We start from the raw sequence: 17,623 nt of genomic DNA on the forward strand, positions 1-17,623 counted from the left end.
GGCTATACAACCAAAAGTGAGAGACAAAATTGAATTGGCATAAACCAAAATCGAAAATGTTAACCAACTCTGACGTATTTGTGACAACTGGAATTTGGGCAGATCTTTTCTCCTTGTTCTACAAACCATTTGGCATGGTCATTGACTTGGCAAATGAGGGAAAAAATATCTTAGGCAGGCTAAGATATGTAGTGGGGTAGGCTTAGAGCCACTTCATGTGCTGCTGTCTTATACCTACAAGATTATTATCCTGGAGGAATTTCTCCACTGGAAAGCATGCTTATACTTAATTCTAGTCTGGCTTCTCTGTTTTTTAGAAACAGATCAGTTTGCCACTGGATGTTCAATTTTTATTTCTGGCTTATCTGTTTCATGGTTTTTTCTTTTGTTTTCCCTCTCCTATAAGGAAAGTATCTGTCCAGAGAGTTTGAGAAACCATGCCTTTAAATTAACTAACTGCTGAATTCTACAGAATTGGAGAAAATTGATTATTTCCTTTTATTTCACAGACTGTATCCTTTTAAGTGACTTCTCTTAAATAACTTCATTTGCAATCTGCAGAGACTCATGTTCCTGCATCTGTACAATGACTGCGGGTTTTGGATGCAGTATGCCACAGGGCCCTCACTAGTAATTGGTAACAGAAGCAGCAGTAGCCTCTGAGGATGGGAACATGAATTAAACCCTCCTTAGTGCTGGTGGTGGATTACCTTCCTCAAGCATAGCCATTTAATCGGGTCATATTCAGTTTCATAGCCTGCATCTGCCTCTCCCTTCTTTTCTTGTATTGTTACTGTTTTCGAATGAAAAGTGTGGAAGGTAAGTTATGTTTTTTTCTATTGTATTTAAATAGCAACCATTAACAACCCACAGTAAGATGCATCTTTGCCAGTTGCTGTTGTTCATGGGGTAAAGAATCTGAGCACAGTGGTTAATAAATAGTGGAAAATCAGTCCCACTTTATCTTCCTTAGATTAAATTAAATGTATGTTTCTTAAGAAAAACTGTTCTGTTTAGTTAAAAAATCCTGGAAAAACCTGGCACATTTGCTAAATGGGCATTATTTTAAAAAACAACCAAATGCATCCTTTCCCAGTTAGGCCTCATGTGAGAAGGCCTACTGATTAACTAAAGAGTTTTTATTCTATATGTAAAGAAAACGTTTTGGGGAAAGAGTTTTCTAGTAAATTTTAGGTATTTCTAGCTAACTGTTTAGGGTAGTGGTTAACGTTAATAGTCTGTATAATAATAGTAGACAGGACAAGTGGTATCCAAGAACCACAGTGGATTTTTATACCAACAAACATAGTTTTTGGCTTTTTGATGGAAACAAAGCTCCCTGTCATTGACAAGCGTGGTGTTCATGAATATAGGTTTTACAAAGTTAGTTATGGAAATGTACCTTTACTTCATTAGAGTTCTGGTTTTAAATGAAGAACACAGCACTTATATTCAGGTTTACTTGAAAGATGTGCAGACTGGGGTGGGAGCTATTTTGTAGATTGTCTGCTAACCTTGTGTGTACTTGGGTGCATTATTTTCAGATTGTGCCCTCCTGTGGCATCTAGGTAAAGCTCAGCCACAGGAATTTGACCTAAATAGTGAGACCATCAGTTGGTTAGTGTGTGGTGCTGATAACACCAAAGTCCGTGGTTTGATACCTATACCGGCCAGCCATCAAAAATGAATAGGTATACATACAGACCAACCATTTCCAGGTCACCAGTAAAAAACAGTATTTGGGTGCTTTCTGATCTGATTTTAGTAAATTCTTTTAAGCTTTGAACAGTGCATTCTCCAAGTCCCATTCTCTGAGTGTTCTTTGATGTTGACCTGCTGTAACTGTACTTTTATAATCCTAGGTCTCAATGGGATCTAAGAAATTCACCTTGCACAGAGAGAGAGAGAGATTACTAGGATGGGGAGTGGAGTGTTGTAACAGTCTAGGGGCCAGAGGACCTGAGTAATTACCTGTCTAGGTACCACAGCTTGCAGTTCTAACTCACTTCCCGTGTCCTGGAGACCTGTAAAATCCCCCATGCCTGTGAAACTCTAAGCAATTATTATTCTATTTAAAAATTGCTTTTGTTTAGTTTACTACATTATGAAAACTTTAAGGGCTGGCTGGTTAGCACAGTTGGTTAGAGCATGGTGTTATAACACTAAGGTCAAGGGTTCAGATCCTTGTACTGGGCAACTGTCAAAAAAAAAAAAGAATACTTTTTTCTTTGTCTCTGTAGAAACATATCTCCTTTTATTTTATTTTTTTAACATTTTATTGTTTTATTTTATTTTAAATTTTTTGGCAGCTGGCCGTAAGGGGATCTGAACCCTTGACCTTGGTGTTATAACACCACACTCTAACAGCTGAGCTAAGTGGCCAGTCTATCTCCATTTTAAATGTGCCTGCACTATTAATGAAACAATCTTTGTCTCATCATTTGGTAAAATGATTCTTTTAAAAAATTTTTGGTGACTGCACTAGTAACAGGGATCGAACTCTGGACCTTGGTGTTATCAACACCACGCTCTAACCAAATAAGCTAACCAGTCCTATACACTATATTTTATTTTTTCATTATTTATTTTTTGGCAGCTGGTTGGTAAGGGGATCTGAACCCTTGATCTTGGCGTTACAAGGCTGTGAAATGATTCTTATCTATAATTTTTTACTGAATATGGGTCATAAGTAGTGGGATTAAATATTTAAGTTTGTACCTTTACTTTGAAAACAAAACTGAAAATGAATGACACATAAGAACAGGGATTTCAAAATGTTACCTTTGTTGGCAGGTTTTTTTCAAAAAAATGCTTACGTCAAAAATCATACATTGCTCCCTTCCCCTCCTTTCCAGTTCTAGGTCTCGTTCCAGATCATATTCTCCAGCTCATAACAGAGAAAGAAATCACCCAAGAGTGTATCAGAATCGGGATTTCCGAGGTCACAACAGAGGCTATAGAAGGCCCTATTATTTCCGTGGGCGCAACAGAGGCTTTTATCCATGGGGCCAGTATAACCGAGGCGGCTATGGAAACTACCGCTCAAATTGGCAGAATTATCGGCAAGCATACAGTCCTCGTCGGGGCCGTTCCAGATCCCGGTCCCCAAAGAGAAGGTCCCCTTCACCAAGGTCCAGGAGCCATTCTAGAAACTCCGATAAGTCTTCTTCTGACAGGTCAAGGCGCTCCTCATCCTCTCGTTCTTCCTCCAACCACAGCCGAGTTGAATCTTCTAAGCGCAAATCTGCAAAGGAGAAAAAGTCCTCTTCCAAGGATAGCCGGCCATCTCAGGCTGCTGGGGATAACCAGGGAGATGAGGCCAAGGAGCAGACATTCTCTGGAGGCACCTCTCAAGATACAAAAGCATCTGAGAGCTCAAAGCCGTGGCCAGATGCCAACACCTACAGCACTGGTTCTGCATCACGGGCCTCGGCAGTTTCTGAGCTGAGTCCCCGGGAACGGAGCCCAGCTCTAAAAAGCCCCCTGCAGTCTGTGGTGGTGAGGCGGCGGTCACCTCGTCCTAGCCCTGTGCCAAAACCTAGTCCTCCACTTTCCAGCACATCCCAGATGAGCTCATCTCTGCCGAGTGGTGCTGGGTATCAGTCTGGGACACACCAAGGTCAGTTTGACCATGGTTCTGGGTCCTTGAGTCCGTCCAAAAAGAGCCCTGTGGGTAAGAGTCCACCGGCCACTGGCTCAACGTATGGCTCATCTCAGAAGGAGGAGAGTGCTGCTTCAGGAGGAGCAGCCTATACAAAGAGGCAAGTATTTTGTTTCCCCTGCCTGGTTGTGTTTTTATCTTATCATCTGGCAATTTAATTGTAATATGATCTAAGGTAATAATGTAATCCCCATTTCCTAATTTTTCATTAGCAAACATTAAAAGTATCACCCAAGGAAACCTTTAGCTTAACTCTAGCTTTCCTACCTTCCTGAATTTGTATTGCAGCATAAAAGTTTCTTTAGACTACTCTGCAATGACGTTTTCACATTTAAAATTTGCCTTGGATTCTACCAATGTAAGCCAAAGAACAGTAGAGATTTGTGGGTCAGCTGTCAAAAAAATATGGTCTTTGCCAAAATGAATGGCTATTGGAGCTGTTAGATTCTCTAGGACCCACCATCCACTGTGTCCGATCTGCATCAGCCCATCACGGTGAAGAGCTGCACCCTCATACCCTCCAGTTGAGGAGACTGGGCAGGATGGGAAAGTCCAAGGCTTAGTCCAGGAAGGCCTTGTTTTATAACTACAAGGTGGGTGCATGTCCCAGTAGAAGCCAACCAGGCTGCGTGTTAGGAGAGGACATGGCAGTGCTTCTATCTTTCTACTCTGGGGGACACGGTGAGTTGGAATGCGAATCTTTGTTTGTGTGGTTGGACCGATTGGGATGGTAGAGAGCTTACAGGGAAGTTGCATTGGGACCAGGTTGTGGTCAAGAGGCTCTTAACCTGGCAAATGGTTTCCCTTTTTTTTTTTTCTTTTTTCTTATTATAGTTTTCTTTGATACCCTACTATCCCATGATTTTTCTTTGCCATGTTAATGCAACTCTAATTTGATTAAGCTCTCTCCATTAATGGTACAGGTGAGATGTTCAGAGTCTATACTACTCCTCCCTTTAGTAAGTCTACTTTAAAGTGTAAATTTGTTCCTTTCCAGGACTGTGAATCTTGTTAGAAGACTGAGCGTGAGCTCTGCTTTTTTATAAAAAGAGTAATGATTTTTGCTGCTACCGTCCTCTCCCCCATTAACAAGTATTTTGTTTGTGTTCACAGTATATTTCATATTTAGATCTTCTAGGTGACTTGAAGCAAATTTGAAGTCTCTTTTGAGACTTGTATTTCCAAGTGTGAGTTGTATAAAAGCAAAACAGTCCAAGGTTGAACGTACTATGTTAACTTTGCTGAAAGCAGATTGTAAGTGACTGATTGAAGGTTGGGTAAGACCTTAGTTTTTTTTTTCTTCCCTAGATTACATTACAGGTAAGTAGGTTTTTGTTTTTGTTGTTTGGTATCATAAGAATAATGTTTGCCATTCTCTTTGGTTGCTTTTGTAAGACACAGCAGACACAGCTCCATGGACTATGTTTCTCTTAAACACCAAGTTCATAGATCTGTGAATGGTAGTTTTTCAAAAATTAGAAAATAACCAAGTAGAAAGTCCTTTGGTAATACTGGAATCCAGAAGACGTATTTGTTCAGAGAATCAAAAACCAAAGATTATATGGTGCTATTTTAGAGCAGGTTGCTTAAGAAGCCTCTTGTGTATCTCCCTTGTGTTTTTATAACTAGGTATCTAGAAGAGCAGAAGACAGAGAATGGAAAAGATAAGGAGCAGAAACAAACAAATACTGATAAAGAGAAAATGAAAGAGAAAGGGAGCTTTTCTGACACAGGCTTGGGTGATGGAAAAATGAAATCTGATCCATTTGCTCCCAAAACTGATACTGAGAAGCCTTTTCGGGGCAGCCAATCTCCCAAAAGGTATAAGCTCCGAGATGACTTTGAAAAGAAGATGGCTGACTTCCACAAGGAGGAGATGGATGATCAAGATAAGGACAAAGCTAAGGGAAGGAAGGAATCTGAGTTTGATGATGAACCCAAATTTATGTCTAAAGTCATAGCAGGTGCAAACAAAAACCAAGAGGAGGAGAAGTCAGGCAAATGGGAGGGTCTGATGTATGCACCTCCAGGGAAGGAAAAGCAGAGAAAAACAGAGGAGCTAGAGGAGGAATCTTTCTCAGAGAGATCCAAAAAGGAGGATCGGGGAGGGACCAAGAGAACCGAAAGTGGGCACAGAGGGTTTGTACCGGAAAAGAATTTCAGAGTGACTGCTTACAAAGCAGTCCAGGAGAAAAGTTCATCACCTCCCCCAAGAAAGACCTCTGAGAGCCGAGACAAGCTGGGAGCCAAAGGAGACTTTTCCTCAGGGAAGTCTTCCTTTTCCATTACTCGAGAGGCCCAGGTCAATGTCCGGATGGACTCTTTTGATGAGGACCTTGCACGGTGAGATATATTCCTTCTTGATCCTCAGGACTTTAGTGGCATAAGTGATGTCTCCTAACCCCTCTCCCTGAGGACATTCTGTATTCCCCACTGCTGTACAAATTTCAATGCTGATACCCTCATGTGCACCTGTCTCCAGTGGAGAATGTATGTCCCGACTGATTATGTGCTTTGGGGGCAGTATCATTAGAGTGGTGAAAGTGTCTTCTCAGTCTTTAGTGACTGGCTTTCTTGGTTGCTGGGTCCCCTGTGCTTCTCTCTTGCTCTCTGTTCATCACCACCCCCATCCCCATTCCTACCGTATTTCTTCCTAGCTATGTTTGCCTGTGAAACCATCCAGGGCCTGCTTCTCCATTCTTAGCTGGTTCACCAAGGTCTATATATATCACAGGCCTCTACCATCAAATAACATAGAAGCTTTAGAGTTGAGAGAGAGAGATCCTCCCTCACACACTCTATAGGAAAGAGTGGTGAGGCCAGGCTGTTTTTTACTTGGTGTGAACCACCCACCCAATTCAAGTCTGCTTGAGCAGCATTCCAGCCACATCCCACTCCTGCTTCATTATGTTGCTTCCATTATGTCATCCATTATGTTGAATGGCTTTGGCTGGCCAACCTAGCTGATCTTTTAGAATACCTTGCCATTTGTTGTATGTGCTAAAACCAGCAGTGACCCCTAAGACTGAATCACTGAGGTTTTTACACTTCATCCCAGTGAAGAAAGTGAAGAGAGAGATTTTAGATATATTTTTCCATAGTTATGGTTTGTTGAAGTTGCGTTGAACTTTGGTAGGAAGAGAAAAAGGAGCTTTTGGACAGATTTAAAACTCTTTGGAAAAAAGTGTTGTATTCTTATGGTTTAAGTGTTCTGACATTTTGTATATATTGTTACATGGGCCTCCCTGTATTTCTTTTTCAGACCCAGTGGCTTATTGGCTCAGGAACGCAAGCTTTGTCGGGATCTAGTCCATAGCAACAAAAAGGAACAGGAATTTCGTTCCATTTTCCAGCACATACAATCAGCTCAGTCTCAGCGTAGCCCCTCAGAATTGTTTGCCCAGCATATAGTGACCATTGTTCACCATGTTAAAGGTGAGTCCAGACCTCAGCCTGTTTCACACTCCCTTTCCACACTTTTAGTTTCCACTGTTATAAGCAGAAGGATGAGTGGTGAATAAGGGAGCCTTTTGGTGCACTTTATCTAATTGCAAGGGCATTTGAAGCTAGGGGCTGGCTTGAAGAAAATTCTTTCCAGTGAGACTTTTCCATGTTTTTAATTACAGAGCTGAGAATTTTGAAATGCTAGTAACCTGTGATCAAGAGAATAGGTAAAATCCTTAATATGAAGATTTAAAATGGTTTTAAAAGATTTTCCAGCACCTCTTTCTTTTCTAGTGTTTTCTTGCAGACATTTTGGTATGAATTTTTTCCCCAAATTATTCTACCGTCCTCTGGGCAAATAGAGGTGGGTAGTTTGGGGAATGGCCAAGAAAAGTGATGTAGGGGGCCGGCCCGTGGCTCACTGGGGAGAGTGCGGTGCTGATAACACCAAGGCCCCGGGTTCGGATCCCATATACGGATGGCCGGTTCGCTCACTGGGTGAGCGTGGTGCCGACAACACCAAATCAAGGGTTAAGATCCCCTTACCGGTCATCTTTAAAAAAAAAAAAAAGAAAAGTGATGTAGAAACTAGGTTGGGCCAGTTACAGGTTCCACGAAATTTAAACTTAAGCAGGAGTTAGTGATGTGCTTTAAAAGGAAGGAAAGTCCAGGCTTTTCTTTCTTTGTATCCATGTCCTAAGATAAGGGAGGTACAGTGGAAATCCAATACCCAACATTGGATTGTGTCTCAACTAGCCATTTTTCCTTCCCCTTTTCAGTACGTTTATTGTATGGATTTGACTACTTTTGTCACGTCTATGGCTGCAGGTTCATGCAGAAGAGTTGAACATTGTGTCTGCCTTTGGTAGCATAACATGTGTTTCTTTGAATCCCAACAGAGCATCACTTTGGGTCCTCAGGAATGACATTGCATGAACGTTTTACTAAATACCTAAAGAGAGGAACTGAGCAGGAAGCAGCTAAAAACAAGAAAAGCCCAGAGATACACAGGTGAGTACCTCAGCCTTACTCTAGAGGTTGTAACCAAAGACTTCTCATTAAATATTAAACTCTTGTTAAATTCTGCTGCTAATGCACTTTTAATGCAAAATTTGGTAACATCCTCCAGACTCTAGGATAGCTATGAGAGTTTGTATTTGAGAGTGAAAGGGACATGCTTTGTGTTTGTTTTATTTTGTTTTTTTGGCGGCTGGGTGGTATGGAAATCTGAACCTGTGACCTTGTTGTTACCAGCACTACACTCTCCCAAGTGAGCTAATTGGCCAGACTGGGACATACTTTGTTGCCTGTAGTCTCTCACTTTGGGCCTGAGGAAAACAGCTTTCTTATTATAGATGAACTATATTCTTGGGAGCTGGCAAATGATAACCTGAGATTAACTGTGAACTTTCTGTAGGTAGAGTAAATGCTAGTTTCTTTAAGTAAATCCATGTATTTCGTATATGGATTCTTTTGGAAGAATGTGCCTGGGGAGTGGAGGGGTGGATTTGTAGGATTTTCTCAAAGGGATTGAAAGCCCAGCAGATTTAAGGAATATCCCATTTGGTTGTGGGAGTTTGTTCAGCAAATAGGGATTTTTGTCTGGAAACAAAGTTGGCCTTACCTTTAATTCCTCAATAGTCAGTCAACTCTTGAACATGTTGCAGTAGGTATCAGGACTGTGTTTGTACAACAGCCTTGGATTTAGGATCTGTTGAGATAGGCGTCATTTCAGGCAGTTGTTTCTCACCTAGACCTAATCCTTTTTTTTGCAACTGGCTGGTATGGGGATTTGAACCCTTGACCTTGGTGTTATGAACACCACACTCTCTCAAGTTAGCCACTGACCAGCCCTAGACCTAATCTTATAGACAGTAATGGGCCCATATATTTTAATTCTCAAGATGAGAGCTGCTCTTTGAGGTTAGCAGAGCATAGATATGGCTGTAGGTGAAATTATAGGTGAATCTGTATTCTGGCCTGTAGCAATACTGGGAGGAAACAAGAAAACTCTAACTTCTGTTAATGTTTGACAGGGAACTTGGGATTTTGTAGGTGTGTGTATTATGCCTGCCTGTGGGAGACTATAAGTAGATAAGTAAAGAATACAAGTAATACGTACATTAAGTTACAAAACATAATAGGGAATGCTTGTGAATCTGTTACACATCTTACAAACTTGAATATTACCACTGCTGTATTCACATTATGGAATATCATATATAGTTTTTGTGTTTCCAATTTTAGGAGGATAGACATTTCCCCCAGTACATTCAGAAAACATGGTTTGGCTCATGATGAAATGAAAAGTCCCCGGGAACCTGGCTACAAGGTGAACTGTTGCTTTGATCAGTAATTCCAACAAAATGAGTGCGTTGGGCATGAACTTGACAGAAATGTGTTTGTTTAAATTACTCTCTACTTAAGTTTGTGTTTTTCTTTTAAGGATGGGCATAATTCTAAAAATGAACTACAAAGGGTTAATTTTTATTAAATGTATCAACAACCTTTGTGAAGTGGTTAGAATATGGTAAATGACCCCAAAGTCTATTGAGGTGAGCTTGAGAAAAAAAAGAGAGGAGTTTTGGAACAAGTGCCCATGATGAGAGAAGAAACTTTTTGTGATATTTTTCTGCTTGTAAGTATTATCAAATCAACTGTATACATGCACTATTTCCAACCATGATTTCAAAAAGACATGCATGTCAGAGGAGAGTGAAATATTCATATTTTAACTTAGACTGTTTTAAACAGCTGGTCCAGTTTTTTTCTAACATTGTACCATATCTATCATTTGTCAATTATTGTTACTTTAAACCTAAACATTACTTTGATAGCCCAGCTACATTTGCAGTGATGTGCACGTAAACTCGTATTTGAAGTTAAAGCTTGTATGCAATCTTTTGCTGTGAAAAAATAGATTGGGTTTTTGAAAAATCTTAGTGTTTATTGACCTTCTTTCACATATACAGTTGAAATTTAAAATTAGAGATGGCTATTCTGATGCTACCGAATCCTTTTCTAAAAATATTGATTTTCAAGTTTTCCAAACAAATTTGCCTTGTTGATTGAATGTGATGAGAGGCACTTGCACAATCTCTCTTCTCTCCCACCCCCTTCTCTCTTTCTCCAAGTACCTGTCAGCTTGCCACTAACCATGTGAAACCCAAGGTTTTGAAACATCAGAAGAGATCTCGTCCTCCATGCCTCAGAAAGCCAGCTTATTAGAGGTGCTGTCCGTACTGCCCAAGGAAGCAGCGGCTGCATTTGTCTTTTCTTTTTTTTGTCTTTGGAGGTTGCAGAGGCCCTGTTCACTCTTAGAAACAAATGAAGTGATAACATTAAAAAAAACTACTTCCTATCAATCCTGCTTTTAATTAAAATTATACTTTATTTCAACAAATAGTTTAGTAGTTTGTGTAAGTGAACTGCTCATTTTACTTCCTCCTTTAGGGAGGGTGTACTTCCATGAGACAAATCCTGGTGTATGGTGTCTTTGAAACTTCCTTGTATTTTTGTCCTCACTGTGTTTCACAAGGATTGTTGAAAGCTATTGCTCTGATGGTGTGGACTGGTGTGCTGGCTTCATACTGTATCTGCAGCATACCCTGCATGTAAAACTTTGTAGGAAGGTAGCAAAAAAGTGTTTTGTTGGTATTTTTTCCTGTTTTTTACTTTTTTCTTTTTTTAAAATAAACTTGAGCCTGCTATTGCCACTTTATGAATTCTCCATTATAGTTTTTTATATTCCCTTTCTAGAGACATTTGTCATATAGCTAAGCATTTTGGGAGGCTGCTTGACTTCCGCATTCTCTTTAGACTCAGTACTCACAGATAATTCCAAATATGAGGATAGCCATGAGTGGCTGCTACAGTGTAGGTAGGGGAATGTGAGCATTTCTACTCTTAGTGGGTACTGAGCCTGAGCCAGCCTAACTACCTACCATCCAGAGCTGATTTTGGCTTTTTCAACTTGTAGACTAGCCAGAGCCATTACTGGGCCACAGAGGAAACAAAGTGAGATCAATATGTAGCATGTTCAGAAGGCTCCCATCCTCATTGTTTTAGAGAATTGGCTTGGGCTTCATGAGGGATCCTCATGCAGTAACTTCTGTGGGATATCCTGCATCCCTCCCAAGCTTGGGTGAGGTGCCTCACATTCCCAGTGCTTCCTCTGCACCCCTCCTTTGGAGTAGAAACCACAGTTTGTGGGGTGGTTGAGTTGGCAGTCCTGAATCCCCAAATCCTTAATTTTAACTTCTTTTTTGACAGGCTGAGGGAAAATACAAAGATGATCCTGTTGATCTCCGGCTTGATATTGAACGTCGTAAAAAACATAAAGAGAGAGATCTTAAACGAGGTAAATCAAGAGAATCAGTGGATTCCCGAGACTCAAGCCACTCAAGGGAAAGGTCAGCTGAGAAAACAGAGAAAACCCATAAAGGATCAAAGAAGCAGAAGTACGTAAGCCCCTGTCTGTGACCTCATTCAGACTCCTGAGTATGGTTTCTTGTCTGCCCCCTTTGGGCTATATACCAGATCTTTCAAGCCTGAGGACTTTGGGGTTAGGAAGTATAGCAACTTGTGCAGTTTATTCTTTTATACCATGTAACCGTCAAGTAGGTTCCATAGTTTGAAAACAACTTCTGTGTCAGAGTAGTGTGATCTTTGTCCAAAGAAGGCTTCGTGGAAGAAATTTTGTTAATCTGACTACAGAGGTGGTGTAGAGAATCAAATTTGCAAATGGGAATTCCTTTTGCAATTGTTTTAGAGTTGTTTTTTTCTCATTGAAAATCTTCATGGAGAGGCTGTGTTTTAGAAATGGCTTAGAGTTGTCAAGTAATGACAATGTTCGATCAAAGAAACAAGGTGGAACTAGATAAGACAAGATTGTTGATCTCAAAATGCCTTTTAAACTAGTTTCACAGACAGTTCCAAGAGAGGTGTTCCAAAGATTCCTTAAACAAAGGTGACATTGTTGAACTTTGTAGGACAACATTCATGCCAAGATCCTGACATTCCTATTTACATTTTGAAAATCCCATGACTTCAATCATGTCTAATTAAAAGTAGCAGAGTTGAAGCCCCAGAAGCAACAACACTTCTGCTGTTTTTGAACTTCACCTGGGAAGCATTTTCATGTCCATTTTCTGATTGTAACCCTTTGAGATAAATTGACCAGTTGTTGTGATACCCATTTTGCCCACTCAGAAGATGAGGTCATACTCAGAATGATTTGTCTGAGATCACACAACTATTAGCTGGCATTACAGCTCAGATCTTTTGTTCCACTTTGTCTGCTGTTTTGCTGTGTTACTTATGTATGAGGAGCCCTAGCAGCTTTCAGGGCTGCCTATAGATGAAGGACCTGATAATCCACAGGAGTGAATGGAACTGGTAGTACAATAAGTCCTCAGTACTGCCACTGGTGGAAAGGGAGCATATCTCCTCAAGCATTTCAGGATTGGGTCTGGATAACTAATTCTGATTCCTCTCCCTCTGAGAACACAGGTCTACCCCTCACTTGCTGTATGACCTTGAACAAGTCTCTTGCAACCCTGGTATTCTGTGATTAGATACATCAGTGTTCTCATTAATATATCACTCTACAGTTTACAAGAACTCTTTCTTGTATAACTGAAGAATGACTTTGGATCCAGGTCACACAGCTAATAAGAGGCAGTGGTAGAACTCAGATTTGGGGGCCTTTTGAGTCTTATTTTGAAAACCTCTTTTTTTTTTGCACGGATTTTTAGTGGTTAGAGTTATGCATCTGAGTTATAAGAATCCTATGATAATAGGTCAAGGGTTTGGATCCCCATATCAGCCAGCAGTCTGCCCCACCACCAATCTTACGTGAATAACTTAAATTTCCCTTTTTTGTGAGTAGATTCTAGAAAGATCCAGCAGGTGTGGATGTGGGAGGGAGGGCGGGGAGCAAGGCACTTTTCATAATGGAGGATTGAGGTTACTGACACTTGACTGGAGTCTTCCTAGAAGTCGTCTCCTCTATTGCTGGGAGCCTGGCCTTTCCTGCCACCTTAGAGGCATTTGGTAACCTCCTCCACTATCACATGGCAGGGCTGGCACCCACCTCTAGTACACAGACAGTGACTCATCTTATTAAGCTAATTTGTCCTAGTCTGTAATTTCCTCTAGATGAAGGGAAAGGAAGGGAAACAGCTCTGGGAAGAGTTTCACCATGTCCTAGGCTTAATAACGCAACCTGTTTGAGCTCAGTGGGAGGTAGTGTGTGGAGTAGTGGTGTGATTAGAGCTAGGTTTGAATCCAGATTCTGCTCAGCTCTGTCACCTGAGTCTCCTATCTATAAAATGGAGTAAATAATACTGAATAATCATATTGCCATTAACTGCCTGTGTGTTATGTCAATGAAAAGTGTTTAAACACATTATTTAATCTTTAGAGCAACCCCTTAAGACAGGTAGTATTCCTATGAAAAATAAAAGTAATGTACAACACTAACAGAAGGTAATAGATAAAGCCTCTGGCCCAGTACCAGATATATTATAGTTCTCAGTACAGTGTTGGTTTCCCTCTCCCTTTCTAGTTCACGCACGTATCTTAGACTGAGCTACTTGTAGGCCGTGGACTGTGTTTGTTCCTCTTCTGTGTATGTCAGTGGTTCGTCACAGGCTCAGATGTAGATGTGGCAATGAACGTGACTGACAGAATTGGGAGAAAGCCCCCAAGTATCTTGGTGGGTAGGTTGAGGGAGAGCTGATTTTTTTTAGGTTACTCATCCTCAGTTTCTCCGTCACAGTCACAGTCCTGATGGCCTTGTGCTGCTTATCCTTGAGGCCCCAGCCAAAAGCTGTCCTCTAGAGACTTATTGATTTCCCTGGCTCTTCTCTTTCCATAGGAAGCACCGGAGAGCTCGAGACCGTTCCAGATCATCATCCTCTTCCTCCCAGTCATCTCACTCCTACAAAGCAGAAGAGTACACTGAAGAGACAGAGGAAAGAGAGGAGAGCACCACAGGCTTTGACAAATCGAGACTGGGGACCAAAGACTTTGTGGGGCCAAGTGAAAGAGGAGGCGGCAGAGCTCGAGGAACCTTTGTAAGACCCTTCCCTCTCCCCCTTTCTCTAAGCCCCTTGCTCTACCAATTCTGATTATGTTTCATCAGAGTACCAGTTTTGTTGCCTCTGATATAGACTGTCTAGTCTGTAGACCCCAGAATCTTTGGTTCCCTGTCTCTCATTCTCCAGGCTTTATATTTTTAGTTATTTTTCTGTTCATGATCACTTAGCTAGAAAGCCCATGATCACTTAGCTAGAAAGCCTCTTAAGCCTTCTGGTCTCAAACTTACCCCACTCACCTTGACTCCTCCTGTTTCTAGAGAGGCCGTTGGGCCATGTTTATCCTTTGTTTAGGCTATAGACTTGAGGGGAGCCAAAACGGAACCAAATGGCTAGAAACCAGTTGACCAGCATCTGGGGGACAGTTGTTTATTCCATACCAGAAAATTCATTTGAACAGAATGCAAGGGAGTTTGTATGTTTTTTGTTTTTCTCATCTGTGCCATGGTCCTTTGTTCCTGTCCTGGTTATTGTCCCAGCAGTTTCGAGCCAGAGGGAGAGGCTGGGGCAGAGGCAACTACTCTGGTAACAATAACAACAACAGCAACAACGATTTTCAAAAGAGGAACCGAGAAGAGGAGTGGGACCCAGAATACACACCCAAAAGCAAGAAATATTACTTGGTATGTGTCTGGGGATAACTGGGGCCTTAATGGTCTTGACCAAAACTGTGATTAAATGCATGTGCAGGCATATTGCACTGGTGAATGTGTACTTGTTGGATAGTGTAGTGCGAACTAGAGAGGTGTTTTCTAGAAGGGAAGTCCTGGCCTCAAAAGGGTTTTATCGTCTAAGGTGTTTATGGATTCTAGGATAAGCAAGAAGTGTTGCTCTTGCCTTTTTATTTTTTGGTCTGTGAACATGTTTTACTGCTCACCCACTCCCAACATGAGCCTCCTGTCTGTGATAGAGCCATTACTCTCCCTGATGCCCCAGCTTCACTCTGTCACTCCCCAGTGCAGGATTGATAGTTCAGATTATCTTTGAGAAAAGGGATCCATCTCCAAAACGAAATGCCACTTGGACTTCTTTTATCTAAGCTGTTGATCATTCCCATGCAATTCTGTGCCTCTCTGAGGCTGAGGCTTTTCGAGGCTGAATTACCTGGTCAGTGAGTGAGCTCTCTTGTCCTTGCTATGTCAACAGCAGGCTCAGATACAAGCAGGTGTGACTCTGAGTGTTATAACCAAGGTAAACATGCAGCTGAATCTCATCACCCACCAGAATGGCTGGCATGGGTCTGTGTTGTCAGTTGCACAGCTAGGAAACAGGTTGTTGTATGCATGGCCACCTTCACTTTTCTAGAGCTGCTCGGAGCTGCCCTGAGGCTTCTAGAGGACCCTTGAACCTACCTCTAGGGAATTGTAGTTGGCTGGTCCCAGTGCTGGAGTGGGGCTGCTATAAAGGGAAGGATTAAAAGCCATACAAAAACCCCCTCTTCCCTGCCCCATCTGCCACGTGAAAAAGCATTGCAAGCATTGCTGACCTGGATTCATTTAGTGTGGTGAACAATCAGTCTTGGTCAGAAGCTAGCACTTTAGGTGAGCTGACCTCCAGGAGCCTAAAGCCCTTGTTTGAATGTGGGGTCGGGGGGGGGAGGTTGGGGAGGTGGGAGGTGGTTTATGTTCCTTGAAGTGATGGGGCTGATGAAGTAATGTCTCTGGCTTTTGAAATGCTTTCTCATTTATTCTTTCATTGGTTCCCTTCTTGTGTCTCATGAGATTGTCAGAGCAGGGATTATTTGAGATGTAGGATAAGTTTTTTTCCTATTATGCCACACCATCACCTTGTACAGAGCTAATAAGAGGGGAGAGATACAAGATGGTAGGCTGGGGGTGGAGAAGGTCAGAAAGAACTGGAGCCCCAGCTATGTGTACTGAAGTGTTGCTTAGTCTCTTAACTGCCTAACAACCCAGTTCTCACATAGTTTCATGCTTTGGTGTGATTAGCTTTCTCAGACCCATCCTTTGAGAGATGATGTACTAAATTATATGGAATTGCTTAAGGTTTCTAAGCCTGTTTCCTCATTTGCATAGTGGGGGGTGATAATGATAGGGTAGATGTGAGGATTAAATGAGATAATGGATCTTCAGAGCTCAGTGAAGGTTTTATCATCATTATCAGCATAATGCCCAAGCTACTGCCTAGAGAGAATTCATAAGGCTCTCAACTAATACTCTCTTGGTTCTGAACCAGTGACATTTTTGGAGTGGAAGATAAGGAGAGGGCAGAAAAGAAGTAAAAGGTTGGGTCCTAGGGCACAGGTTCTTTTGGAAAAGGCACATTTGGGTGAGCACAAAGAAGAGAGCTCTGGCCACTTATTCACTGTGGCACTGATGGCAATTTTCTTTCTTTTCAGCATGATGACCGTGAAGGAGAAGGCAGTGACAAGTGGGTGGGCCGTGGCCGGGGCCGAGGATCCTTTCCCCGAGGTCGGGGCCGATTCATGTTCCGGAAGTCTAGTACCAGCCCCAAATGGGCCCATGACAAGTTCAGTGGGGAGGAAGGAGAGATTGAAGATGACGAGAGTGGGACAGAGAACCGAGAAGAGAAGGACAATTTACAGCCCACAGCTGAGTAAGGGCTACTCTTGACAGGAGCCCTTGCCCAGGGGAGAGAGGCACTGGGAAGAAGGCTGGTGAGGAGCTAAACAGAGGAGCCTCAAGAAAATTCTGAAAATCCCATTCCCAACCCCCCACCCACAGCCATGCAAAATCCTACTACAGCGGAAAGCATCCCTGGCGCTGTGTCCCACTGGACAGAGGTGGCCAGCCGTGGAGTCTGGGGTCAGGCCCAACTCTTGAGCAGAACACAACACATTGGGCTTTAGCTGTGTTTCTCATTTATTGTTGGTGTGCGGGGTGGGGGCTGGGGTAGGGAGGGAGAGCGATGCTTGGATTTTGGTTTGTTCCCTATTAGAAACCAACAGTTTTGTTCTTAATTTCATTTCATTTGACGCTAAGGGGACTATTTTGATGATTTTTCAGTCTCTTCTCCCCGTCCTGATTTTAAAAGCCCTTCTTTTTTTTTTTTTCTTTTCTTTTAGGCATATGTAGTAATATTAGCACAATTTAATTTGGGCAACTTTGATTCTTAAAAGAGAAAACAAAGCATGTGAATAAACATTGACGTGTTCACCTCAATTCGGGACCAAACTGCTTGGATCTTTGTAAAAACTGGTTTTGTATGTAAAGGAGGAGTTTAAGGCCTTTCTGACCACCTTGTGTTCCCCTTTTCTGCGCAGCCATGTATCACATGGAGTTGCTCCTCACACCCCCCACGCCCCTGCTCCCATATTTTCTTCTGGGCTGGGCTTCCCATTCTCCACCAGCAACTCCAGTATCCCAAACTTTCTAGTCCTGCAACAGGGGTGGAAACTGGAGGGCAGTTTCTGGTCTGTTTTCTAAGAAACTTATGA

General features: G+C 42.0%; 1 protein-coding gene across 3 annotated transcripts in view; it reads left to right on the forward strand.

Annotated features, from left to right (window-relative positions):
• The window catches only part of THRAP3 (thyroid hormone receptor associated protein 3), a 70,936-nt gene extending 53,588 nt beyond the window's left edge, over positions 1-17,348 (forward strand). Inside the window, exons 4-12 of one of the 3 annotated variants that reach the window (XM_063104800.1) lie at positions 2,856-3,761; positions 5,291-6,004; positions 6,924-7,096; positions 8,005-8,116; positions 9,353-9,437; positions 11,378-11,565; positions 13,986-14,184; positions 14,685-14,828; positions 16,565-17,348. In XM_063104800.1, the coding sequence (XP_062960870.1) occupies positions 2,856-3,761; positions 5,291-6,004; positions 6,924-7,096; positions 8,005-8,116; positions 9,353-9,437; positions 11,378-11,565; positions 13,986-14,184; positions 14,685-14,828; positions 16,565-16,786 (2,743 nt within the window). In that variant the 3' untranslated portion in view covers positions 16,787-17,348. The remainder of the gene's footprint in view (positions 1-2,855; positions 3,762-5,290; positions 6,005-6,923; positions 7,097-8,004; positions 8,117-9,352; positions 9,438-11,377; positions 11,566-13,985; positions 14,185-14,684; positions 14,829-16,564) is intronic. The other 2 variants (XM_063104801.1, XM_063104802.1) reach the window with 2 other exon arrangements.
• Positions 17,349-17,623: the final 275 nt, after the last annotated feature.

This window comes from Cynocephalus volans, chromosome 8, assembly GCF_027409185.1.
Source record: "Cynocephalus volans isolate mCynVol1 chromosome 8, mCynVol1.pri, whole genome shotgun sequence".
NCBI classification, from domain to species: Eukaryota; Metazoa; Chordata; class Mammalia; order Dermoptera; family Cynocephalidae; genus Cynocephalus; species Cynocephalus volans.